At 44.2% G+C, this 26,180-nt stretch overlaps 1 protein-coding gene across 5 annotated transcripts; it reads left to right on the forward strand.

Annotated features, from left to right (window-relative positions):
- Window positions 1–6,700: 6,700 nt before the first annotated feature.
- LOC132832901 (class I histocompatibility antigen, F10 alpha chain-like) lies at window positions 6,701–26,043 on the forward strand. 5 transcript variants are annotated; one of them, XM_060851125.1, is made up of 7 exons: window positions 6,705–6,924; window positions 12,924–13,145; window positions 13,687–13,962; window positions 14,080–14,358; window positions 23,675–23,782; window positions 24,182–24,214; window positions 25,576–26,042. In XM_060851125.1, the coding sequence occupies exons 1-7, from the start codon at window positions 6,873–6,875 to the stop codon at window positions 25,578–25,580; spliced, it is 975 nt and encodes a 324-aa protein (XP_060707108.1). In that variant the 5' UTR covers window positions 6,705–6,872; the 3' UTR covers window positions 25,581–26,042. The 5 variants fall into 5 exon arrangements, with proteins under 5 accessions (XP_060707110.1, XP_060707108.1, XP_060707106.1 ...); XM_060851123.1 differs by having other exon boundaries at window positions 6,706–6,924; window positions 12,885–13,145; window positions 25,576–26,041; XM_060851127.1 differs by lacking the exon at window positions 13,687–13,962 and having other exon boundaries at window positions 6,701–6,924; window positions 12,885–13,145; window positions 25,576–26,043.
- Window positions 26,044–26,180: the final 137 nt, after the last annotated feature.

A 26,180-nucleotide genomic window follows, 5' to 3' on the forward strand; every position in this document is an offset into this window, starting at 1 on the left:
CAGAGTAACAATACCCTTCTACAAGAGAATTCGGACAGAATACATCTTTGAAAGGCACAGCATTGTTACACCTATCCCTTTTAAAAAATGTACCATTATTATGAGAGATGGCTTTATTTTCAAAGCTTTCGGTCTCACTCTGTTAGCACTCTACATTGTACATGCACTGTATTAAATCTCAGCACGTAACCATTCCATGCTGTAATCCATTTCAGTCCGGTCCTTCCACCACAGAACACCATCAGCTTCCTTCAGCAAAGCTGTTACAAAGTGTCAGCAATTACATTCTCTCATCCTGACAGATGGTTAATTTTTAAATTGATGGTAGTAACAATAAACTCCATCGAAATAGTCTGGCATTTTTATCTTTAATTTTCCCCAAAACCTTTAAGGGGTTGTTCTCAGTGTATACAATCTCCTCAGATACATTAGTGGCAACATTAATGTGAAATTGTTACATCACCAACACCAAACTCGAGGTTTCTTTCACAATGATGGACTTGTTTTTGCTGAACTTCCAAAATTTGTGAAAAATATTCAATCGACCTTTGTATCCTCTCGAGGAACGTGAGGACTGCAGATGCTGGAGATTAGAGTCGAGAGTGTGGTGCTGGTCAGGCAGCATCCGAGGAGCAGGAAAATCGATGTTTCGGGCTGGAACCCTTCATCAGGAATGAGGCTGGGAGCCTCGTGTGTGGAAAGAAAAATGGGAGAATTGAGGTGGGGAATGGGGGTAGAAGGTATCTGAGAGTGCAATAGGTGGATGGTAACAGGTCAGAGGAGAGGGTGGAGTGGATAGGTGGGAAGGAAGATGGATGGGTGGGACAGGTCATGGTGGCGGTGCAGAGCTGGAAGGTTGGACCTGGGGTAAGGTGGGGGCAAGGGAAATGAGGAAACTGGTGAAGTCCACATTGATGCCATGGGGTTGGACGGTTCCAAGGTAGAGGATGAGGCATTCTTCTTCCAGGCATCAGGTGCTTAGGGAATGGCGCTGGAGGAGGCCCAGGACCTGCATGTCCTTGGCGGAGTGGGAGAGGGAGTTGAAGTGTTTGACAATGGGGCAGTGGGATTGGTTGGTGCGCGAGTCCCAGAGATATTCTCTGAAGTGTTCCTTTCCACCCTCTCGTTGCCTTCTTGTAACAATACAATAATGACACCCACATCACTCACATCAATAACCACATCAAATGGCTTTGGGTAATTGGGTGTCGTTTCAGGCTGTTAAATGCCTTCCCATACATTTTTATCCATTGACATTCTCTGCATGTCTTCTATAGCTGAGTCAGTGGAGTAACCATACTGCTCAAAATTCAATCCAAATCTTTGATTAAAATTAGTCATGGAGTCACAGAGTGATAGAGATGTACAGCACAGAAACAGATTGCTTGGTCCAATACATACATGTTGACCAGATATCACAACCTAATTCAGTTCCACCCGCCAGTATCCGGCCCATATTCCTCCAAACCCTTCCTGTTCATCTCCCCATCCAGATACCTTTCAAATGCAACTGTACCAGCCCCCACCACTTCCTCTGGCTGCTCATTCCATACACGTAACACACTCCACATGAAAAGGTTGCCCTTGTGGCCCCTTTTATATCTTTCTTCTCTCACCTTAACCCTATCTCCTCTAGCTCTGGACTCCAGCCCCCCAGAGAAATGACTTTGTCTATTTATCCTATCCATGCCCCTCATAATTTTGTAAACCTCTACATAGTCACCCTTCAGCCTCCGACGCTCCAGGGAAAACAGCCCCAGCCTGTTCAGCCTCTCCCTGAAGCTCAAATCCTCCAACTCTGGCAACATCCTTGTAAATCTTTTCTGAACCCTTTCAAGTTTCACAACATCTTTCCAATAGGAAGGAAACCAGAATTGCACGCAATATTCCAACAGTGGCCTAACCAATGTCCTGTACAGTTGCAACATGACCTCCCAACCCCTGTACTCAATATTCTGACCAATAAAGGAAAGTACACCAAACACCTTCACTATCCTATCTACCTGCGACTCCACTTTCAAGGAGCTATGAACCTGCACTCCAAGGTCTTTGTTCAGCAACACTCCCTAGGACCTTACCATTCAGTGTATAAGTCTTGCTAAGATTTGCTTTCACAAAATGCAGTACCTCACATTTCTCTGAATTAAACTCCATCTGCTACTCCTCAGCCCTCTTTTTGTCGATTGTATGGAAATCTCCCCATTACCTTTTCCTTTCACAGTTTATGGGGCCATCTGTCCAATGATCTGCCTGAAGAACATGACTTGGATTTTTGTGATCTCACTGTTCACCAGGTTTAACACCAAGCACGCCTTCTGAAGTTGATTGAATAATTCTGAGAGATACTCCAAATGATCCTTCCACATGTGTCTGAAAATGACAAGATCATCCACGTTCACCACACAACGGAACAATCCCAAAATGGCCTTCTTAGTTAGTCTTCGAAATATGGCATTTTTCGTACCAAAAGGCATAACTTTGAACTGATAAAGTCTGCTTGCTGTCATATAAGCCAAAATTTCCTTCACTCTTTTTTTGTGAAGAGAGATTTGAAGGCAGAGGTACTGAGCAGTCCAGCTGAGCCGTGAGAGTAAACAGCTTGTGAGGCCTTGGGGGTTTTATAAGTTGGAATAATAGACGCAGCCTGAATGATCCTGTGGGGTCAGGCTCCCACAGACCCAGGATTTTTTAAATATGTTTCAATAGTTGCTGTTGCGGTGTGAAGATGTGGAACCTATTTATCCCTCTCTCAGTTACAGCCAAAAGCTGGGGGTTCTCTTCCTGTTATTGGACTTGGATGTGAGACAGTCTGTTTCCTGACCTTCCATTTTCCCAAGGGTGTATTAATGGGATATTACTCTATTGGAACAGTTAATTTGAAATAGTTACCACTTCAATTATTCTGTTATGTTTTCAATAGAGTTGTTATTTTGCTGTATTTTGACTACAGTGGATGAATAATGTGTGTTCTGCTTTAAACCCGGTAGACTGACCAATCAAATTGCATCTGGAATGCAGCATCTCATGTTTAACTTTAAAATTAGAAAAAGTTAGAGTCGAGACTATTTTCTGAATATTTTGAAGGGGTTTGGTCTGGTTCATAACACAATCCTCTGGATAGTTTTAACTGTGGTCTCTCAATGTAGTGTTTCAATCCCGGTGTTCCCCAACAGGAAACCCTGGATGAATCAGGACAATCAGAATCTGCTAAAAACCAGGCGTGAGGCCTTCACATCAGGAGACTCACTCAAATATAAGGAACCCAGGTGTGACCTTTGCAGAGCCATGAAGACAGCCAAGGACCAATACCGATCCAAACCAGAGACCCAGACAGACACCCGACAACGATGGCAAAGACTGAATGACATCACAGGTTCGAAAAGAGACAGTGCAAGATAGCAGATGATGACACATCCCTCCCAGATCGTCTCAATGCCTTCTCTGCTCGCTTTGAGCAGAATATCAGCGGAGAGGTAACACCTGCTCTGACAAGTCCTCACGAACTAATCCCAACAGTCACTGCATCGCCAAATACCAGACTAATGCCATTTACAAGTTCGTTGATAACACCACCATAGTCAGTCAAATCTCAGATGGCAACAAAACAGACTACAGAGGGGAGGTGGGAGGCCTGGACAATGGTGCACTAAGGACAACTGAGCTCTCAATGCTAGCGAAACCAAAATTATTGACTTTCAGCAGAATGTAACTCATGCCCCCCTGCACATTAACAGCACAATAACAGGAACGAGTGGGGAGTGTCAAGCTCCTGGGAGTGATCATCAGCAACAAGCTTCCTTGGACTCTTCATGTGGACACACTGGTGACAAAGGCCCAGCAACGTCTCTTCCTCCTCAGGCAGCTGAGGGAATTTGGTATGACGCTCTGCCAACTTTTATAGGTACACCATCCAGAGCATTCTGTCTGGGTGTATCACTACCTGGTATGGCAACTGTACCATTCAAGATCGGAGATGGCTACAGAGAGTAGTGAACTCAGCCCAGACAACCATAAAGACCAACCTCCCATCTATAGAATCCATCTACCAGGCCCACTGTCAAGGAAAGGTCACCAGCATTCTCAAAGCTCCATCCCACCCTGGCAATGTTTTTCTATACCCTCTACCATCAGGGAGAAGGTACAGAAGCCTGAACACATCCACCAGCTGGTTTTGGAGCCGTTTCTACCTGACTGTTTGAATACTGAATGGACTCACAAACTCTTAACATTCGCCTGTACCTGTGTTTTTGTTTTTGCTGATATTAACCTATTATTTACTTACCGTGCTATTTAACTGTGTGATCTGCCTGTATTGCTCGCAAGACAAAACTTTTCACTGTGCCTCTGTATATGTGACAATAAATTCAATTAAATTGCTGTAATGCTTTCCGCATTTCTGAGTGGTACACAATTGATTTAAATTATTTGGATTTCTAAGCTCTTTCTAATTTCCTTGAATAACTTTGATGAAAAATTTGATCCTTGTTCCAATTGCATTTCTACGGGTTGTCTATAACGAGGGAAAAATATTGAGTAATTCTTCTACCCTCCTATCAGCCATGCTATCTCATTCTGGAATGGCATCTGGAAATCTCAGAGACACATCCATTATGGTCAACAAATACTGATCCCCACTTTTTGTTTTAGGTCTGGATCTGATGCAATAATTAAAACTTTTGTAAAAGATTCATCAAATGCTGGAATAGGTATGAAAGGTGTTGGTTTTATCAATAACTGAGTTTTCCAATTATCTGACATGTCTGGGAAAATGCAAGAACATCTTTCTGCAGTCCAGGCCAATAAAAATAAACTTCTATTTTCCTTATTCCCAAATGACCTCCTGCTGGTAACTCTCATGGTGCTACCCACAACCCCTCCTTTATATCACACACCAGTAATACAGCCTGATGAGCTCCTGTCTATTTTCCACCCACTTGAATATGTGATGGTCTCCATTTCTTCATCAACATTTCATTTTTAAGATACTGACATTGCGGGATTGGTGCAGATTCACCTTTTCGGTTCAACTGCTTTATTTTTCCACCTTTCTGTTGTATTTTAGCTAATGTCTCTGAGCTAGAAAACATCTGCTTTGTTCTCGAACTGTTTTTGCTTTTTCTCCAGAACTTGATCAAATATAGTTTATGATAACTGAATTTTAACTTCCTTATCTTGCCTGTTTGAGTTCTCTTTCTGTTCAACCTGTGGCTTTGTGACCTTGTAATCACATTCAGGAAAGATCCCAGAATGAACTGTTCTGGAACCGAGAATTTCTCTGTTACTCCATCCACCACGTTTCATCAGACCCTCTAACTTCGCCTTCCGTGAAAGAACACGACTTTTCTCACCATGGACTCCATGTGTTATGGTAATACTCTTTCTATTTACACACCTCCTTATCTCTCCCAAACAATGATTGACTTGCTCCTGTATCTCTGAAAATCATAATTTCTTTTCCTACTCCTCTTGGTAAACATGGGGAATCTTTACTCGCTCAAGTGTTGCAAAGTTGAGGAGAGTACGTGTGGATTGGAAAGCATGAAGTTAGAATTTGGTGTTTGTAAAATACGAGTGGTAGGTGGAGGAAAGAATTGCATGGTCCCTTGAAAAGATCATGTGCTTTTTCCACACTTAGAGATTTACAATGGATGTCTGTGAACAGCAGCTTGCAAGTTTGCAAGTACACAGAGAGCACCCAAACTAACACATTATATTGAAAGGTCATGCAGTTAGCAGGCAAAATGCCAGCTGTTTTTTCAATCCAACAGGTTTTTGAATTTAGCCAATTAATTTGAACAGGTACTTAGCTACCAAAAATGTATTAAATTTAAATCTGATGATTTTAACAACATAGGACCAGCCCTATCATGTGAAATATTGATATGTCATCAAGGGGATAAAGGAAGGGGGCTGTTGGATAAAGACCCCAGAGCTAACTCCCCTCCAGCAGAGCCAACAGCCTCAGCTCTCAAGAGAGAATCGCTGGCTCTCAAGTTGGATAAATAAATGGTGACGAGTTGATTTTAAAGTGAGTGTCAGGGATTTATTTTATTGAACCACTTGAAGTTGCTGAGAAACGGGTTACACCACTCGGCACTCCCCCTTTTACAGATTATGAGGTGAGGTGCCCCTATTTGCTATTTCTGTTTAGTTCTTGGAGATGGAGGGGTCAACCTCCACTTTATAACACAAGGAAATTCTTCACAGTTTTAACTCTCTGCTCCTCCACATGAGTTACCATTACTTCACAAAGTGAATTCTTGAACTCAAACAAAGTTGTCTCTCCAAGAGTATGATAAGAGTCTGATTTATTTGCATCCACTTCGTAATGTTACTTTGTTTGATCTTTTCAAACTTTGACCAAGTTCTTCTGTTAGATTTTGAAACTGTTTTCTTTCAGCTTCTGGTATAAGTTCATATGAACATGAGACGGCTGTTTTTAGAATCATAGATTCATAGACTCCCTACAGTATGGGGACAGGCCATTTGGCCCAACAAGTCCACCCCGACCCACCGAAGGGTATCCCACAAAGACCCCACACCCTGTGTCCAGCCAACGGGAGAAAGGTCAGTTTTCCCTGTGTCTGTTTCACAGCGAGTAACTCAACCTGTCTGTGTCTGATCTCCCTGGGAACTGGTGACAGAACCTGTTCATCTCTTTATTGGGTTTTTTTTTACTGAGACTGGGACTGAGACTGGTTCGGCAGCTTCAAGTTCAGGAAATGATCAAATTACTTTGTCGATCGGGAAATGGCATCATGGTAGAAACAAATGTTTATCTTATTTATTTTTCAGTTTGTGAACAGCAGATATTTTCCAATCACTGTTTTATTCCCAATCCCTGATTGGAATAGGGAGAGTGGATTCCCAGAATGTTGCTGATCCTTCTCTCCATCTCCCTGTGTTTTTCCCGGGTCTCTCCCGGTAAGTACAGAATTCAGCTTTCCATTCTCTCTCTCTCTCTCTCTCTCTCTCTCTGTGTCTGGGGTGAATGTGAGACTCTTGGGGAGAGTTTGAAATGGGGGATGTTTGATCAGCCGCCTGTTATACAGCCAGCCTGATCTTTTACACATTGAAGGCAGCACAGTCTGGGAGACTCTGATGGGATCTGTGCCCAGGTTCCTAATCTAAAACTTTCTTAACAGTGCAAGGTTTGTGAAGGTTTGTAGCTCAGATTGGGGTTTAGGGTGTAGGTTTGCTCGCTGAGCTGTAGGTTTGATATCCTGACGTTTCATTACCTGGCTCAGTAACATCATCAGTGGTGACCTCCAAGTGAAGGAAGCTGTTGCCTCCTGCTTTCTATTTATATGTTTGTCCTGGATGGGATTCCTGGGGTTTGTGGTGATGTCATTTCCTGTCCGTTTTCTGAGAGGTTGATAGGTGGTATCTAGATCTATGTGTTTGTTTATGGCGTTGTGGTTGGAGTGCCAGGCCTCTAGGAATTCTCTGGCATGTCTTTGCTTAGCCTATCCCAGAATAGATGTGTTGTCCAGTTGAATTGGTAGGGTTTTTCATCCGTGTGTAGGGCTACGAGGGAGAGAGGGTCGTGTCTTTTTGTGGCTAGCTGGTGTTCCTGTATCCTGGTGGCTAACTTTCTTCCTGTTTGTCCTACGTAGTGTTTGTGGCAGTCCTTACATGGAATTTTGGAGATGACGTTGGTTTTGTCCATGGGTTGTACTGGGTCTTTTAAGTTTGTTAGTTTTTGTTTGAAAGTGTTGGTGGGTTTGTGTGCTACTAGGATTCCGATGGGTCTTAGTAGTCTGGTTGTCATTTCTGAAACTCTCTTGCTGTATGGTAAGGTGGTTAGGGTTTCTGGCTGTGTTTGGTCTGCTTGTCGTGGTTTGTTCCTGAGGAATCTGCGGACTGTATTTCTTGAGGATCCATTCTTTTTGAATACATTGTATAGGTGGTTCACCTCTGTTTCCCGAAGTTCGTCTGTGCTGCAGTGTGTGGTGGCTCGTTGGAATAGTGTTCTGATAAAGCTTTGTTTGTGTGTGTTGGGATGGTTGCTGGTGTAGTTAAGTATTTGGTGAGTGTTTGTCGGTTTTCTGTATACGCAGATTGGTTTGTGGCCTCATGGCTAGTTGTAATGACAGAGGTCCTCTGCCCACCAACAGCAAAGTGATTGGTTGTCAGGGAACTGAACAGCTCATTGCTGACAGCAAAATTGAACTGAATTTATTGCCACGTGCACCGATTCACAACCCTTTGGGAGAAGTAGCTTCTTCTCAACTCTTTGAAATTTGCTCCCTCTCATCCTACAACCTCTCGTCCGAGAATGCCCCACAAGGGGAAGCATCCATTCCCCATCTATTTTATCCATAGCTTTTTATTATCTTGACAACCTCAGTTTGATCTCCACACATTTTTCGAAATTCCAGACAGTATCGGCCTACACTGGTCAATCTCTCTTCATGTGACAAACCTTTATCTCTGGGATCAATCTCATGAACCCTCCTGGGAACTGCCTCCAATGCCATTACATCTTTGCTTAAATAAGGGGACCAGAACTGTGCACAATACTCCAGGTGCGGTCTCACCAATGCCATGTACAGCTGCATCAATACGGCCTTCCCTTTATATTCTATTCCCTGAGCTAGGAAAGACAACATTCCATTCACTTGCTTTACTATCTGCTGGACCTGCATGCTAGCTTTCTGTACCTCATGAATGAGGACACCCACCTCCCTCTGTACCTCAGCATCACAAGTCTCTGCCCATGTAGATAAAAGGTCACCTTCCCCTCACTCGACCCCAATGCATGACCTCACATGTATCTGTGTTAAACTCCATCTGCCACATTTTGGCCGATTCCCCACCCTATCTGTTGTAAGGTTCCTGTTTCCTCATTTGCAATTTACTCTCCTGCCTAGTTTTGGCGACCGGGCCTTCTCTCCCTGTATCCAAGTCGGGAACGTAGATTGTCAATAACTGGGGTCCAAGGACCAACCCTGTAACACCCCACTCGTAATGTCTTGCCATCCGGAAAAAAACCCAATTTATCCCGACTCTCTGTCTTCTGTCCATTAGCCAGTCATCTACCCAAGATAATAAATTACTCATAATCCCATATGATCCAACTTTGTGTATTATCCTTTTGTGCGGCACCTGATCAAATACCTGCCAAAAGTCCCGATACATTACACCTAAAGGATCCCCATTATCCACTTTGCTTCTCACATCTTCAAAGCCATCCAGCAAATGAGTCAAACATGATTCGCCCTCCATCAACCCATGCTGACTCTGATGGAGCACAGTCTGACTGGCCACCTGTCCTGATATTGCTTCCTTAATAATTGGTTCTAACACTTTCCCAACATTTGATATTCAAAAATTACAGACCAGTTAGTTTAATAAGATTAGTATTTTTCCGATGCACGGGAGCTTTTCCCATGTAGAGGGAATTTTGGAATATTGTAATGAATGGATCCATTATCTCCACTGTCACTTCCTTTAATTCCCTCGGCTCTCGGCCATCTGACCCGGGAGACTTGTCTGCCCTCAATCCTAATAGTTTGCTGAGTACCTTTTCCCGATCAATGTTGAATGTTTTACATCCTACCCTTTCTGTTGCCTCTGACTCGAACCAATAAGAATGGTCCTTCACTGTGAAAACTGGGGCAAAGCATTGATTTGGCTTCTCTGCCATTTCAGTCGTCCCCATGATTAACTCTCCAGTTTCACCTTCCAAGGGACCAACATTCACATCAGTGACTTTCTTCCCTTTTGTATACTGATAGAAGCTTTTGCTATCCTTTTTGATATTTTGTGCTAATTTTCTTTCTTCATTTACCTTAGCTCCTGTTATTAATTTTTTAGTATCCCTTTGCTTATGTTTGAGTTTCCCAAGCTTCCAGCCTGCCCCTGGCCTTTGCAATATGGTAGACCTTCACTTTTGACTTTATATTGTCCTTGACCACTTTTTTTAGCTATGGAAATTTTTGATTTTCTACCCCCTACCCACACCCCCACCCCCTACCCCCACCCCCAACACCTTACCATCTTTCTCACTCACTGGGATATATTTTAGTTGTGAGGAATTTTACTAGCCCCTTAAACAATTGCCACTGCTCATCCCTTCTCTTATCTTTTACCTTCCCGCCCAATCTACTCGAGCCAAATCTCTTCTTCTGTTTAATTCCAGAACACTAGTATGGGACTCCACTTTCTCCCCCCAACCTGGAGTCACCCTTTATTTACAGGTACATAGCACATGACAGTGACTCAGCTAGCACAGAGCCAGCTCCTAGAGTGAACAGAACCCCTGCCCCTCCTGTTTATATCTGTCAGCTGGGGTTACCTGTTTGGATGAAGTTAACAGCCACAATCAGGGAACTCCTATTCGATGAGGTAAACCTGAGTGATATCATACAGATCAGTACACCAGAAAACTGGGGCTGAGGGGTGGTTTAAAGTGAAGCTGATTGGTTGGTGACCTCATGGCCAGTTGTAATGACAGAGGTCCTCTGCCCACCAACAGCAAGGTGATTGGATGTCACGGAACTGAACAGCTCAGGGCTGACAGCAAAATTGAACTGAATTTATTGTCACGTGCACCGAGGCACAGTGAAAAGCTTTGTCTTGTGAGCAACACAGGCAGATCACAGAGTTAAGTAGCACAGGTAAGTAAATAATAGGTAAACAGCAGCAAAAGCAAAAACACAGGTACAGGCGAATGTTAAGAGATTGTGAGTCCATTCAGTATTCTCACAACAGTCGGGTTGAAATGTTTTCAAAACCAGCTGGTGAATGTGTTCAGGCTTCTGTACCTTCTCCCCGATGGTAGAAATTGTGGAAAAACATTGCCAGGGTGGGATGTATCTTTGAGAATGCTGGCGGCCTTTCCTTGACAGTGGGCCTGGTAGATGGATTCTATAGATGGGAGTGCTGGTGAGGATGAAATATTGTCCCCAATCTTCACTGATGATGGCCTGTGGGTCAGGAAACAGGTCAGTTTCAGAGAGTGGGGCTCAGTCTGAGATCACAAAGTTTAGTCATCAGTCTTGAGGGGATAATAGTGTTTTAATTTTTTTAAAGTTACATCCTCAAGTACATTTTAACAAATGGTGTCATGTCGGCCCAGATTAGGTATTGAAAGTGTTAACATCCTGTATGAGAATGTCTGTGCCACAAGAGTCAGAATGATTCAAATCTAAAAACAGATTCACAGACTCTTACGCGGATTCATGCAGTTTTTGAGCAAAGTAAAATGTAATTCTGCAAGTACAAATTCACCCCACAAACTTATATGTGTATGTGTGCATGTGTGTATGTGTCTGTGTGTGTGTGTGTGTGTATGTAGGAGTGTCTGTGTATCTGGGAAGTGACGGTGGAGATAATGTGTGTGTGTGTGTCTGTGTGTGTGTGTGTGTGTGTGTGTAGGAGTGTCTGTATGTGTCCCTGTGTGTGAGTATGTCTGTCTGTGTGTGTGCATGTTATGTGTATGTAGGAGTGTCTGTCTGTGTGTGTGTGTGTGTGTGTGTGTATGTTTTGTGTGTGTGTGTGTGTGTATGCAGGAGTGTCTGTGTGCGTCCGTCTGTCTGTGAGACATAACAAACAATCCATGTCTTTTTCAATATATGATTTCAGTTATATCACACTAAACTTTTGCTGTAAATTCTGTGTCCTACAATCTTATTCTCCACAATCACATGATGAAGTGGAAATTAGTGCTTCCAAATAAACCGATTGGACTGGAACCTGGTGCTGTGTGATTTTTAACTTTGTCCACCCCAGTCCCACACCACTGCCTCCCAATTAATGAAGCAAGCCCCAGTTCAAATACCAAATGGAATGATGTGGCACAGCTCCTGTTTAAATGACAGGGTTAAATGAAGCTAAATTGGACATTTTTAACACCCAAAGGCATAACTAGGAAATATCAACCAAATCATTGAGCAAACTTCCTAGTCTCTTGCTTTCTCCCAACAATCTCTCTCTCTTCCTTCCCACTGTTCTCTCTCTCTCTTTCCCCTCCCCAGTGTCTCTCTCTCTCTCTCTCTCTCTTTCTGTTCCTCCTGAGTCTCTCCACCTCCTCCCAGCTCTTATCCCCTCCCTCACCATAAGCCTTTTCCCATCTCCTCCCCATTCTTTTATCCAACCTTCCCCAGAGTCTCATTTCCCTCCCTGGTCTCAACCCCTCCACCCCACTCCCCATCCCAGTTTCTTTCTGTCCTGTGTAATCTCTCTCTTCCCCCTCCTTCACAGTCTTTATCCCCCTCATCAGTCCCTTTGCTCCTCCCAATCCCTTTCCTTCCCCTGCAATATCTTTACCTTCTGCGCCTGCCTCTCGCCCTTCTCGATCTGTAACCCCTTCCATTCTATTCCTCCAGGTCCCAGTCTCTTTTGTCCTCATCCCAATGCTCTCTCTTCACCTCTAACCTTCCTTATCTCATTTCTAAACCCTCCATATTCTCTCCTCACTCCTCAGTGTCCCTCCTCCATGCTGTACAGTCTCTCTTCCCCATTTCCCAGTTCCTCCGCAGTGTGTGTCTCTCTCTCCCCCATCCCCAGTATTTATTTTCCAACGAAAGTCTCCAACCCACCCCAATTTCTGTCCCTCCCCAATCACTGTCCCTCCCCAATCTATGTCCCTCCCCCGTCTCTGCCCCTCTCCAATATCTGTCCCTCCCCAGTCTCTGCCCCACCCCAATATCTGTCCCTCCCCAGTCTCTGCCCCACCCCAATATCTGTCCCTCCCCAGTCTCTGCCCCTCCCCAATATCTGTCCCTCCCCAGTCTTCCTCTCTTCATCCCTGAAGTCTCTCTTCCTCCCCGCTACCAGCCACATTCTGTCTTGTTTGCTAGTTCCTCTCCCTCCCAGTTTCCCTTCCAGTGCTTGTTCTGCAGTTTGATAACCAGCTCCTCGAACTGTTTATATTACAGAAACTAACTCACCAACTTTGAAATATACAATTGTCTCAGGAGCACAAGATTTCCCTGAAGTCACTGTTGTTGCGATGGTCAATGGAATACAAACAGGTTACTTTGACAGTGATACCCATCGCTGTGTCCCCAGGCAGCAGTTCCTGACTGAATCACTCAGTCTGAAATTCTGGGACGATGCTACAGATCAGGCAATCACACACACCGGGCTGGCAAAGGAGAATCTGAAATCGATCATGAAAAGGACAAACCAGACTTCAGGTAAAATCTCACCGTCAATTGTCCATATTATCCCCCAAGTCACTCCACTTGGTCCATCTCCCAGCACTGACCCCTGGGTCACTCCACTCAGTCTATCTCACAGCACTGACCCCTGGGTCACTCTACTCTGTCCATCTCCCAGCACTGACCCCTGGGTCACTCCACTCAGTCCATCTCCCAGCACTGACCCCTGGGTCACTCCACTCAGTCCATCCCCCAGCACTGACCCCTGGGTCACTCCACTCAGTCCATCCCCCAGCACTGACCCCTGGGTCACTCCACTCAGTCCATCCCCCAGCACTGATCCCTGGGTCACCCCACTCAGTCCATCCCCCAGCACTGACCTTGGAATGAAAAGTGAAATGAGGACTGTCTACTAATTCTGCTACTTTAACTTGAGATTGGAACCCTTTCCCCTCTGATCAGACTGTGACCCTCATCCCCGATTTCCATCTGATATTTGATCCCCTTTCCCTCTGATCAGACAGTGTGTGATTATCTATTGTTTATTGATGATTGATCCCTGTCTGGTCACTGACAGGAATTCACACACTCCAATGGATACATTCTGTTGAGGTCAGTGAAGATGGCTCTGTGAAGAGATCAATGAGATTTGGATTTGATGGAAAGGACCACATTAGTTTAGAGCCAGACAGAATGAGATGGGTTGCCGCAAATCACTTTGCAGTGATCAATAAAGAGAAATGGAATTCGGATCAATCCTGGAACTACTATTGGGAATCATATCTGCAAAAAACATCTGTTGAACATTTAAACAGATATCTGGAAGTTGGAAAGGATTATTTCACAAGGAAAGGTATGTATTTCAGTTTTGATCCCATGTTCTGATCTAACCTCAATGATCTATGAAACCGTTCTCCCATTCCATTCAGTGTCTGTCTATTGTTTGTGTTTTCCCCCTTTCCCATCACAGTTCAGCCTGAAGTGTTCATCTCCAGGAGGGAGCCCAATGGTCAGGACAAGCCGCTCACTCTCTCCTGCCTGGTCACTGGGTTTTATCCTGTAGACATCGAGGTGACCTGGCTAAGGAATGGAGAGGTCATGTCTGAGACCCAATCCTCAGGGGTTCGACCAAACCACGATGGGACACAACAGATCCAGAAAGAGATTGAGATCAATGCTGGGGATGAGGATCAATACTCCTGTCAAATTGAACACAGCAGCCTGGCAGAGGCCCAGCTCTATCAGTGGGGTAAGGGACTGGAGTGTGTGTGTGTGTGTGTGTGTGTCTGTGTCTGTGTCTGTTCCACCATTCATTGAGGTTGCTCTGATCTGTCCCTCACTCCCTGTACCCATTCCTGGTCCGTGTCTTTTGCTGCTCTTACCCAACAAAACCCTCCTGATCTGAGCAAAAGCCTCCTCTAATTCTGAGATGCTATCATTTTTATTTGGCAATTCAAGAACCAGGGAAATCCACACTGGGATATCTGACTAGGTTAAGAAGACTGGCAAAAGTATGTGAAATTGGTTAAACCCTTAATGAGATGCTAAGAGAATGGTAGGTGAAATTACTGCTGTAACTATGATGTAATACTGATGTAACTATGATGTAATACTGATATAACTATGATGTAATTAATGATGCAACTATGATGTAATGAATGATGTAACTATGATGTAATGAATGATGTAACTATGCAAAAACACCTACTGACTGAATCCCAAGTGCACTTCAAGCAGCTACTACAACTGGCTTTATCATTGGAAAATGCAGCAAGTCGAGCTCATGAATTACAGGGTATTCCAATGGAAGTGGACACCCTCGACAATCCGACTGAGCTTGGAGGACCCCACCTGGGTGCATGCAATTGCGTAGCCTCAGTCAGGACATATCGATCAGAGGGACTTGAGGTTGGCTCACAGTAAAACACTAAACCAAGCCTCAACAAACAGTTAAAATGTTGATCAGGATCCTGGCCATTAAGGCATTGCAGTTTCTGTCGATGGGTGGAATTGAGACAGCAAAAGTGTCCTACTCGACTTAAATTGAGCGAGATAAATTATAGCCCCATATCCAGGTGGGTATCCTGAAAACTCCATCCATATCTGGTTTGGAACAGTTAAATTGCATCGCGGCATCAAAATCAGAACCAACCAATTTAAACGTCTGGTTAACTGGTCATTCTGTTCTGATGGAGGTCGATCCGAGTGCAGCTGTATCAGTGATCACAGAACCAACCTTTAACAAGATTCACTCTGAACTCCAACCATTAACTTTGCACAAGATCTTGGCCAGACTGAGAACCTCAACTGAGGAAGCTTCAGAGAGTAGGGGTACAACTTCAGTTCCGCTCTTTCATGGAAGGCAGCTGGTTCAGTTACCAGTGATTGTGCTAAAAGCTTCAAATCCGAGCTTATGGGGAGAAATCAGTTGTGAGAGATTCACCCCAAATGGCTCAAGATGTTTCAATTAGAAAATGGCTGCTTGAGTGAAATTCAAATTACTTACCTGTAGATCATCCAGGTAGATCTAGGGGTTATCAGAGGAGCCAAACCACCTTGCATGTTGACCAGGAATCAATCCCATGATGCTGTAAGGCCTGCCCAGTGCCATTGGCCTTACGGGCAAAAGTCAAGGCAGAAGTTAGAAGGCTGGAAAGTGAAGGAATGATCAAACCAGTCCAGTTTGTAGAATAGGCAGCAGTGATTGGAATGGTACTGAAGCCCAGTGGGTCGGTTTGCCTTTGTGGGGATTTTAAACAAAGTGTAAACTGCTTTTGACAGCAGAATAGATAGCCAGCCCCTCAGGATTTGTGCCCAACGTTGGTGTTAGACGTAAAAAAGTCAGCTCAAGACAAATTCAGGAAAACAAAGTTTATTAGCAATTAGCAAGTCTGCAGAGTTGGGTACCCCTCAAAGAAAGGGACCCTGATCGTTACAAAGCATCCCCTGATATACCCTTAAACTCCACCCCCTGTTGAGTCAGGTGATTCTCAATCTCGAGCAACCGGTACTTTTCCATTACTTGTTTACCCCAATCTTGCAAGTGCAGCTGGACACATTTCCCCCTCAAGTGTTTACAATCTTCCCAGGCAGCTGACAACCACCCATTGTCCACCTCAAGTTGTTTCTCAACGTTTGTCCCTCGTTATCAGTCACGAGGTTCGTTTTCGGCCTTGTGGTTTTGCTGTCTGGACTTGTTTTTGCTATGTGTAAGGTCGCCCATTGTCTGGTTTGTTATCTGTCAAGGGGTTTCATTATTCTGCTATCTATCTAGCTGCTTGTTTTCTGACTTCTGCTGACCTTGTGGTCTTGCTTCGAAACAGCTGCAACTTGTTTACTACTTCAGCCATCTACTATGTGTTAGTGCTGCTGCTATAGCTAAGTTAGTCAATTTCATATGTCGGCCATTTTCTTTTGGTCACCTTCTTGCCCCTTATACTTATGCACATCTTGAATCATTACTCCAACTCTCACAGTTGGTGCAGGATGGGAGTTCTCCTTCACACAGCTGGACATGAGCCACACTTACTTGCAATTGTGATTAGACCAGGTTCCCAGACGTATGCTACAATTAATATCCATCAGGGATTGTACCAAGATACAAGACTGCCATTTGAGGTATTGTCAGCCTGTTCGATCTTTCAGTGGACAATAGAGAACATCTTGCATGGTCTACCCCAGGTCGCCATTTACTTAGATGGTAAATTAGCCAATAACAGGGAAAATTAATAAGGAGCAGTCAGAGAACTGGATATAGTCCGAAGGTGGTTTTCCAAAGCAGGCATTTGCCTAAGAAGGGAAAATGTGTATCCCAAATGATCTACTTGAGATACAGATTCGACAACTCTAGGTTACACCTGTTGGAAGATAAAGTGAGGGAGATCAAAGGTGCTCTGGTTCCTACGTCTGTCCAGGAACTTACGTCATATCTTGGGCTGGTAAATTATTTTGGAAGGTTTGTACATAACCTGGCCTCCGTCCTGGCACCATGACATCAACTCATGACAGAAAGGATCAGCCTGGGAAATGGTTGCAAACATAAGATCGAGCTTTCAATGAAGGAACGATACAACTGTCATCCTCTAAGGATTGGCACTCTGTGATCCCAAGAAAGACCGAGTATTGACATGCGATGTTTTCCCGCACAGCATTGGAGTCGTATTAGCTCATGATGGCTCAGTGGAGAGGAACATCCAAGAGCATATACATCTAGGACTTTGGCCAATGCAGCACGTAAATACACCCAGATACAGAAGGAAGGATTGATGGTCATATCTGGGGTCAGGACATTCCACCAATACCTCTGTGAATTAAAATTTGTGATAATCATGGACTACTTGGTGTGCTTAAAGAGAACAAGGCAGGGCCACCCTGTAATTTTGGGCCACCTTCAATGGTGGGTTCTAATACTAAGTGCTTACAATTGCAAGCCAGAACACTGCCTGGGAGGCTGAGTAGCGAATGTGGATGTATTGAGCTGCCTACCATTAGCAAATACACCACTGGTAGCGCCCCCCAGTGGAAAGGTCTGTAATGGTATTAAACTTTCTGGACAAGCTCCTAATCAGAGCTGACTATCAGGCTTTGGACACAGAAAGATCTAATCCCTTCAAACCGGAAATAACTTGTATTTATGAGGGAAACCAAAAGGCACTTGAAATCCTTTGAATTGAAAAATGTTTGGACCCAGAGATACCAGCTCACGGCAGAGGATGGAATATTGTTAGAACTTGTTAGAGAAAGTGTGATTATCCTGAGTAAAGGCTGCCACCAAACTCTAGCTGAACTCCACCAGGGATCTCTACAATGAAATGTGTGGGGAGACATCGCATGTCAACACTAGATCTTTCTTGGGATCACAGAGTGCCAATCCTTAGACAATGACAGTTGTTTCATTACTTCATTGAAATCTTGGGCTTATGTTTGCAAGCAAGATAAAGTGTTCAGCCATCTCTCTCTCACACACACACACACACACACACACACACACCCCACCCTGTGGGTGAACACTTTAACTCCCCCTCTCACTCTACCAAGGACATGCAAGTCTCTGGGCCTCCTCCACCGCCAAACCCTAACCACCTGATACCTGGAGGAAGAACGTCTCATCTTCCACCTTGGGACCCTTCAACCACACGGGATCTTTGTGGATTTCACCAGTTTCCTCATTTTCCCTCCCCACATCTTAATCCCAGAAGCAACCTTCCAACTCAACACTGCCCTCTTGAACTGTCCCACATGTCCATCTTCCTTCCCACCGATCTACTTCACCCTCCTCTTCGACCTATCATCTTTACCCCCACCTTCATCTACTTATTGCATTCCCAGCTACCTTCCCCTCACCCAACCCCACCCCACCCCTCTCCCATTTATCTTGGGTCACAAGCCTCATTCCTGATGAAGAGCTTACCCTCGAAACATCGATTCTCCTGCACCTCAGATGCTGCCTGACTGGCTGTGCTTTTCCAGTGCCACACTCTTTGACCTTGACCAATGAAGGCAAGACGCCAAACGCCTTCTTTATCACCGTATCTACTTGAGTGATCACTTTCAGGGAGCTATAGACTTGAACCTCAAGATCCTTCTGTCTATCAATGCTGTTCCGAGTCCTGCCATTAACTGTATCCTTTTCCTTAACTTGTGATCTCCCAAAGCACAGCACCTCACAATTACCTGGATTAAACTCCATCGACCATTTTTCCGCCCATATCTGCAACTGATTTATATAAATGATGAAAAGCAATGGAGCCAGCACCGATCCTTGTGGCACACCACTGGTCACAGGCTTCCGCTCCAAAAAGCAACCCTCTTAGACCAACCTTTGTTTCCCACCTTGAAGCCAAGTTTTATATTCAGTTAGCTAGCTTCCTCTGGGTCCCATGTGATCTAACCTTACTCACCAGTCTACATGCAGAACTTGGTCAAACACTTTGCTGAAGTCCATATGGACAACATCTACCCCTCTGCCTTCACCAATCTTCTTTGTTACCTCTTCAAAAAACTCAATCAAGTTACAGAGACACAATTTCCCACGCACAAAGCCATGTTGACTATCCCTAATCAGTCCTTGCTTTCCAAATGTATATGAGTCCTATTCCTCAGAATCTCCTCCAACTATGTACCCACCACTGACGTATGGCTCATTGGGCTATAGTTCCCTAGCTTTTCATTACAGCTTTTCTTAAATAGTGGCACCACATTAGCCACCCTCCAGTCTTCTGGCACCTCTCCCTTGGTTATTGATGATCCAAACATCTGAGCTAGGTACGCAGCAACCTCTTCCCTAGCTTCCCACAGAATTCTGGGTAACACCTGATCAGGTCATGGGGATTTATCTACCGTTGTGCATTTTAATCTTCAGTACCTCCTCTTCTGTAATGTGTACTGTTTTCAAGACATCACTATTTATTTTCCCAAGTTCCTGAGCTTCCATGCCCTTCTCCACGATACGTACTGACACAAAATATGTGATTAGTATCTGACTGATCTCTATGGTTCCACACATAGACAGCCACATTGATCTTTAAGGTGCCCTATTCTCTATTTACTCTTTTGCTGAAATGTACGTTTAGAGTCTCTTTGGATTCTCCTTAACTGCATTTGCTAAAGCTGTCTCATGTTCTCTTTTTGTCCTCCTGATTTCCCTCTTAAGGATACTCCAACTGCCCTTATACACTTCTTGGGATTTACTCAATCCCTGCTGTCTATACCTGATAAATGCCTCTTTCTTTTTCTTGACCAGAACTTCAATTTCTCAAGTCTTACAGCATTTCCTACATCGACCAGCCTTGTCCTTCATGCAGTGTTCAAACCCCTCTGTTACGTAAAAAGAATAACTCTAATAGTGAACATTAAACCAAAAAAAATTCACATATCCAAATCCCCCCCCCCCACCCCGCCCCCCCCCGCTTCTCTTAATTTCTTACGATCTGACCCCAACTCTACAAAATAAAAAGCTATTCCAATAACACACTTATTAAACATTACATTAACTTAATCTCAAGACCACATACTCTCTATCTTCTTTGGTGTCATCAATCTTCCCCCTGCTGATCTCCCTGGGGTTGTTTCCTTTCTTTGTTACTGCGAGGATGTTTCACATGCAAAGGTACCTTTGATAGAGAATGTTTCTAATTTCTTTGAGAGCAAGATGTCAGATGGGCAGTTGCTCTGTGGATTGATGACAGTTGCTTTCTGATCAATTTTCAAAACTCCCATGTTTTATAGCCTCCATCACACAGTAAATTCTTATAATTTGATTGGTTTCCAGGTGTCAAAACAATAAACTCAAACTCAATTGGGTTTTTAGTATCCTCGGCACAATTTAAACTGATCAGTTAAATTCGCGTTGTTGTCAAAACAGCAGCAAAACTCAGGGTAGACAGGCAGGAGGCTGGAAGAACACAGCAGGCCAGGCAGCATCAGGAGGTGGAGAAGCCAACACTTCAGGTGTAACCCTTCTTCAGGTCTGGGGCTGGGTGTAAGGGGAGCTGCAGGTATCTATTTCACAGCCAGTTGCTGCATGTATCTATTTTGGAACAGCTCATCTCCCAGTCTTTCCATTCAGGCAGCTGAGCCTGCACTTGAAGTTTACTTCAAACTTCAGAAAACACTTTCTACTTTAAAGTGAACAGACAGGCTTTTGACTTTGTAACACTTCACACGAACAGGAATATACTGTCTCTGGACCCTCATTATCTTCTTCTTAAAGGCCTCCCACTTCCCATTCATCCCTTTACCTGCAAATAGCCTCCCTCCAATCATCTTTTGCAAGTTCCTGTCTGATACTGTCCAAATGAGCCTTACTCCAATTTAGAACTTTACCTTTTTGATCAGTTCTATCCTTTTCCATCACTACTTTAAAACTAATAGAGTTATGATCACTTGTACCGCAATGCTCCCTCTGGACACCTCTTTCACTTACTCTACAATTGTTCCCAACAGAAGTTCAAGTATTACTCCTTCTCCAGTTGGTCCATCCACATATTGAAGAAGAACGTTTTCTTGGACATACTTAACAACTTCCTCCCAATCCAAGCCCTTAACACAGTGACAGCCCTAGTCTATGTTTGGAAATTAAAATCTACTGTTACCATGCGAATATTCTCACAGATATGAGATCTCCTTACACATTTGGTTTTCAATTTCCTGCTGCCTACTGAGGGCTATAATACAATCTCAACCAGGTGATCATCTCCTCCTTATTTCTCAGTTCCACCCATATAACTTCACTGGTCACTCTCCCAATGTATGCCTCCCTAAGTACAGCTGTAATGTTACCCTGAATGAAAATCTTGTCCTCCTCTCTTGCCCTCCCTTTCTATCCTTCCGATAGCATCTATACCTTGGAACATTGAGATACCAATCCAGTCCATCCCTGAGCTATGTCTCTGTAATAGCGATGATACCCTAGTCCCATGTTCCCAACCATGCCCTAAGTTCATCTGCCTTCCCTGACAGGCCTCTTACATTGCAGTAAATGCAGTTTATCATTCTGACCTTGGTCACTGCCAAGCTCTTGTCTGTTTTGACGATTTGAGCTGTTCCCCTTAGAGCTGTACCAGCCTCAGCCCTTTCTCTTTACTCACTGTTACTTTGATTTGACTCATCCCCTTACTAGTTTAAAGCCTCTGGAGTAGCACGATAAAGCCTCCCAGGTAGCACAAGGAACGGACCACAATTTACAAACCAGAAATTTTGTCATGTTTTTAAAATGGTTTGAGATTCTTCAGGTAAGGACAGCTTCATACCACCCAACATTGACTGGCCTGGCAGAAAAAGCAGTCCAAACTTTAGAGGCTGGCTTGAAAAACAGCCTACCCTCTTGATAGTTACCAAGGTATCATGGTTCTTATTTGATTATGGGATCACCCCACATGCAACAGCAGAGTTGGGACCAGCAGAATTGCTGATGAGTAGAAGACTCTGCACCAGGTTGAATCTGATCTTCCCAGACCTGTGGGGGTCGGGTGTAATGGCCTCAGGAACACCAATGCTGGACACAAGTCTCCACCAAACAAGAGAAACTGTTTAATACAGGGAATTAAGGATCAGACCAGACCCCTGCAAAATATTTTAAGAAGGCAGCCTGGGGCCTAACTTTATCTTATTTTAAAGGCAAATGTAAAGTGCTGTGTTCCAGATGCAATTTGATTGGTCACACTACTCAGCTTTAGGCAAAACACACTTTATCGAAACACTAGAGCTAAAATATAACTAAAGAAAGTGGAATTTAGAATACCATAAATCTATCAGAAAAATTAACAAATCAATAGACACAGTACTGATTACTAATTAATGACTCAATGTAGTAACATCTCATAAACACACCCCTTGGCAAAGTTCAGAAAATAGATTTGTCTCACAGGTAACTGCAGCAAGCCAGAAGGAAAAGTTTCAATAGAAAGCTCAGAGAGAGGAGCAGCAAGGAGACATTTACTGTAATTCCGAGCCTGTTGAGACTCCAACAGTAACTGATGCTGAATCGCAAAGCTAAAAAACTACAAATTAGAAATCTAGGTCCGAGAGCTAGCCCCACCCATCCAGGCTGCTTCTATTGTTCCTGCTTTAAAAAACCCAAGGCCTTGTAAGCCAGTCACTTCATTGGCTTTCCAACCAGACAGCTCGACACCTCTGCCTTACAACCTCTCTTTAAAAAGAAACAGGACAAAATAACCTCTTAAAGTCGTAGTATCATCACAGTAAGGGGAGGAGGTTTGGTGTATGAATGATGGAAATGGCCCTGTATGGGAAAGTGGCATTCTCCATGTGAGATCGGGACCAGTGATGTGGAAAGGTCAGGCAGGTGCGATGGTCCTGAACCAGCACAAGGTCCGTTTGAAAGTTGTAAATTTGTAAACAATGCAGGAGCAAAACATACCCTGCCCCTCTGAGCAGTCAGAAAGTCTGCCAGAACCCAGGGGTTCACTATCTCTGTCAAGCATTGTTGCGAGATTAGAATCTGAGATGGACATGATGGAGGAGCCAACTTGATGCCTTTTCCACTGGAAGAAGAAAATAAAATCCTGCCAAGGCACTCCTGGCACAAGAGGCGAGCTCCTGCACATTCGATGCTGCCGTTATTACCTGCTGAACATGGAGGAAGCTGTCCCAGTGTTAAACCGCCCCAGGATGCTCTCCAAGGAAAATGGCTGGCCTATGTTCTCAGACTCAGAGGGAGGGAAGTTGTGATCGTAACGAGGCTAACCAGCAGGACCTCAGGGAATATGAGTTCCCTGATTGATCCAGCCCCAATCAGGGAGCCCTGGCTGACAAATAAAAAGGGAAGTGTCAGAGATGATGACACTCTGCTACCTGACTCTGAAAGTGTCAGTCCTAAAGTCAAGGACTGTTCAGGTATAAATAAAGGGTGACTTGGTGATGGATACCATCCTCTGTGCAGTTATTACATTGATCCCATCAATGAGATCTGGAGTGCAAAATTTATTGATCCAAGTCCATCAATTCCCAATGGGTGGGTTAAACTAAAACTGTCCCCAATCAACACAGACTGAGAATGGATCCAGGAACAGAGATAATCCTGATATTATTCCAATGTGTTTCAGAAATCCCAGAAAACAGTGTGGTACGTTACCATTTTATACTTTTGTTTGGATTAATCGCTGCAATGGCTGCAATTTTCAGAATAATCATCTGGAAAAGGCCCTGGAGAGGTAAGATTCAGAGAGAGGGGAATGTGGAAGTGAGAGGACAGAGTGAGTGTGGGGGAATCTCCAGTACTGGGAGTACAGGGCACTGTGGGGAATGGAACTGATTGAATTCCAGCACAGATACACAACGTATAAATCCATTTCGTTCCCTGTCAGATCATCCTTTGGTCTAGATCAGGTCTAACATTGATCAATAAACCCATCACACACACTTACATCCTCACTGACTGAATATCAATGGGGTGGGAGAGATCTCCAGAATCTCCATAAGGTGTAAGGATGGAGGGGAGTGTGGGAATGAGGATTTCTGTCACAATCTCCATCCCCTCACAGTTGTTGTGTCCTCACTCTCTGAGAATGGATTATTCCCCATTCGAATGGATGTTTATTTTGTTTCTGCAGGTTCCCCAAGTGGGACCTACACAACAGCTCCCAGTAAGTGACTGAGGGGACAGAGTGTTGGGAATGATGGGAGAGGGATTGGAAGGTGTAGAGTTACATTCTCCTGGATGGGACACTCATCAGTTTCCTCACGGTTCAGTTCTTCATGACTCTCTCATCCTTCTCTTCCCCAACTCCATCCCCCACAACCTCTCCATCCAATCCTCACCCCCTATTTTCCCATTCCGTACTCCCTCTCCCTTCGCTCCTTCACCCTTAATTCCTTCTGCACTGTGCTGTGTGAATGTGGTTAGTCAGTGCTGAGGGTGATTGAATCCTGGGTCCAGTGAGTGAGAGAGAATATTTCAGAGTATGTAACTTTATATTTCATTTCATTTCAAACTTTCTGTTTTATTTTCTGAGCTTTGGATGTCTGTATTCCAGCTTCTTCATAATTTAGTCAATGATAGGTCAATTTCTGTCTGTAGACTTATTTGGAAATTCTTCACTCCCCTCCTGAATCTGTCTCACCCTCCCAGACACTGTTAAACCCTGTCAGACTAATTCCCCTCCCCCCCGACCCTGCCTCACCCTCCCAGACACTGTTAAACCCTGTCAGACTAATTCCCCTCCCCTCCTGACCCTGTCCCACCCTCCCAGACACTGTTAAACCCTGTCAGACTAATTCCCCTCCCCTCCTGACCCTGTCCCACCCTCCCAGACACTGTTAAACCCTGTCAGACTGACTCCCCTCCCCTCCTGACCCTGTCCCACCCTCCCAGACACTGTTAAACCCTGTCAAACTGACTCCCCTCCCCTCCTAACCCTTTCCCACGCTCCCAGACATTGATAAACCCTGTCAGACTAATTCCTCTCCCCTCCTGACCCTGTCCCACCCTCCCAGACAGTGTTAAACCCTGTCAGACTAATTCCCTCCACTCCTGTCCCTGTCCCACCCTCCCAGACAGTGTTAAACCCTGTCAGTCTCATTTCACTCCCATCCTGACCCTGTCTCACTGACTTTAAAACTTGACAGACTAATTTCAACCATCTCCTGCCCTTGTCTCATTCCCTAGATAATGTTACAACCTGCCAGTCCACTTTCACTCCCATCCTGACCCTGTCCCACCCTCCCAGACACTGTTAAACCCTGTCAGACTCATTTCACTCCCCTCCCCATCCTGAAGAGATTGTCTCGTGTCTGTCCATTTCTGACCTTGTGGGTTTCCTGAGCTCCACTACAGATTATTCCCGGAGCTTCATTGCGGAATAATGGGATCCTCCTGTTCCAGTGTAAACATGGACATCAACGTCCATCCTTCCACATCACAGCAGACACACGGAATTACTGCTCATTGCTCACACCCAGTCGATTCAGGATTGAGATTGATTTTCCTGAAAATGTGTTTCCACAGGTTGAACAGTGGATCCCAGATCCGCACGTAGATCCTGATTCTGCAAGTGGGACCCTCTCAAGTCGTGTTTCCATCCCGTCTCAGAAATGTGAGCAGTGTCACCGTCAGAGGGATCTTCACGGATGGTTCCTCCCTCACACTTTCTCATCCTCACTGTCTTCAGTGTCTTGACCTGAAATGTAGCAATGTCCTGAACTCCCTCTGAGCGAGGTTTTGTACTGTAGGACGTGAATCATTTTTGCACTTCATACAACGAAATTTTAACTTTTATGTTATAGTCTCTATGAATTTTGTTACGGTCATATTGTTAGATTGATATCTCTCTCATTATTTAACTTTTACTCTTCTATTTTTATTCTCATCTGTTTTAAGCTGAACTGATCTGTTTTGCACTTTACGTAAACAGCGTGATCAAATGTGAACTTTTATGTCAACTTCCTTTATTTTATTTGTTCACAATCATGTATTTATTGCAGCAAACATCTGTCATTATTTATCATCAACAATTAACTGCAGATACTGATCGTTGCAGTTGTTAATCAATAAATTATTGCTGATCATTGATTTGTCTGAATTCTTCATTAATGATTTCACAGGAAAGGGTT

This window comes from Hemiscyllium ocellatum, chromosome 35 (assembly GCF_020745735.1).
Source record: "Hemiscyllium ocellatum isolate sHemOce1 chromosome 35, sHemOce1.pat.X.cur, whole genome shotgun sequence".
In the NCBI taxonomy this organism is placed as follows: Eukaryota; Metazoa; Chordata; class Chondrichthyes; order Orectolobiformes; family Hemiscylliidae; genus Hemiscyllium; species Hemiscyllium ocellatum.

What these genes read in the sequence shown, in the direction of transcription:
- LOC132832901 (XM_060851123.1), top strand. Translation starts at nt 6,873, where the DNA reads ATGTTGCTGATCCTTCTCTCCATCTCCCTGTGTTTTTCCCGGGTCTCT. An exon ending in GGATTATTTCACAAGGAAAG is followed by an intron (nt 13,963 to 14,079) that starts GTATGTATTTCA and finishes TTCCCATCACAG; the next exon opens with TTCAGCCTGAAGTGTTCATC. An exon ending in CTGGAAAAGGCCCTGGAGAG is followed by an intron (nt 23,783 to 24,181) that starts GTAAGATTCAGA and finishes TTGTTTCTGCAG; the next exon opens with GTTCCCCAAGTGGGACCTAC.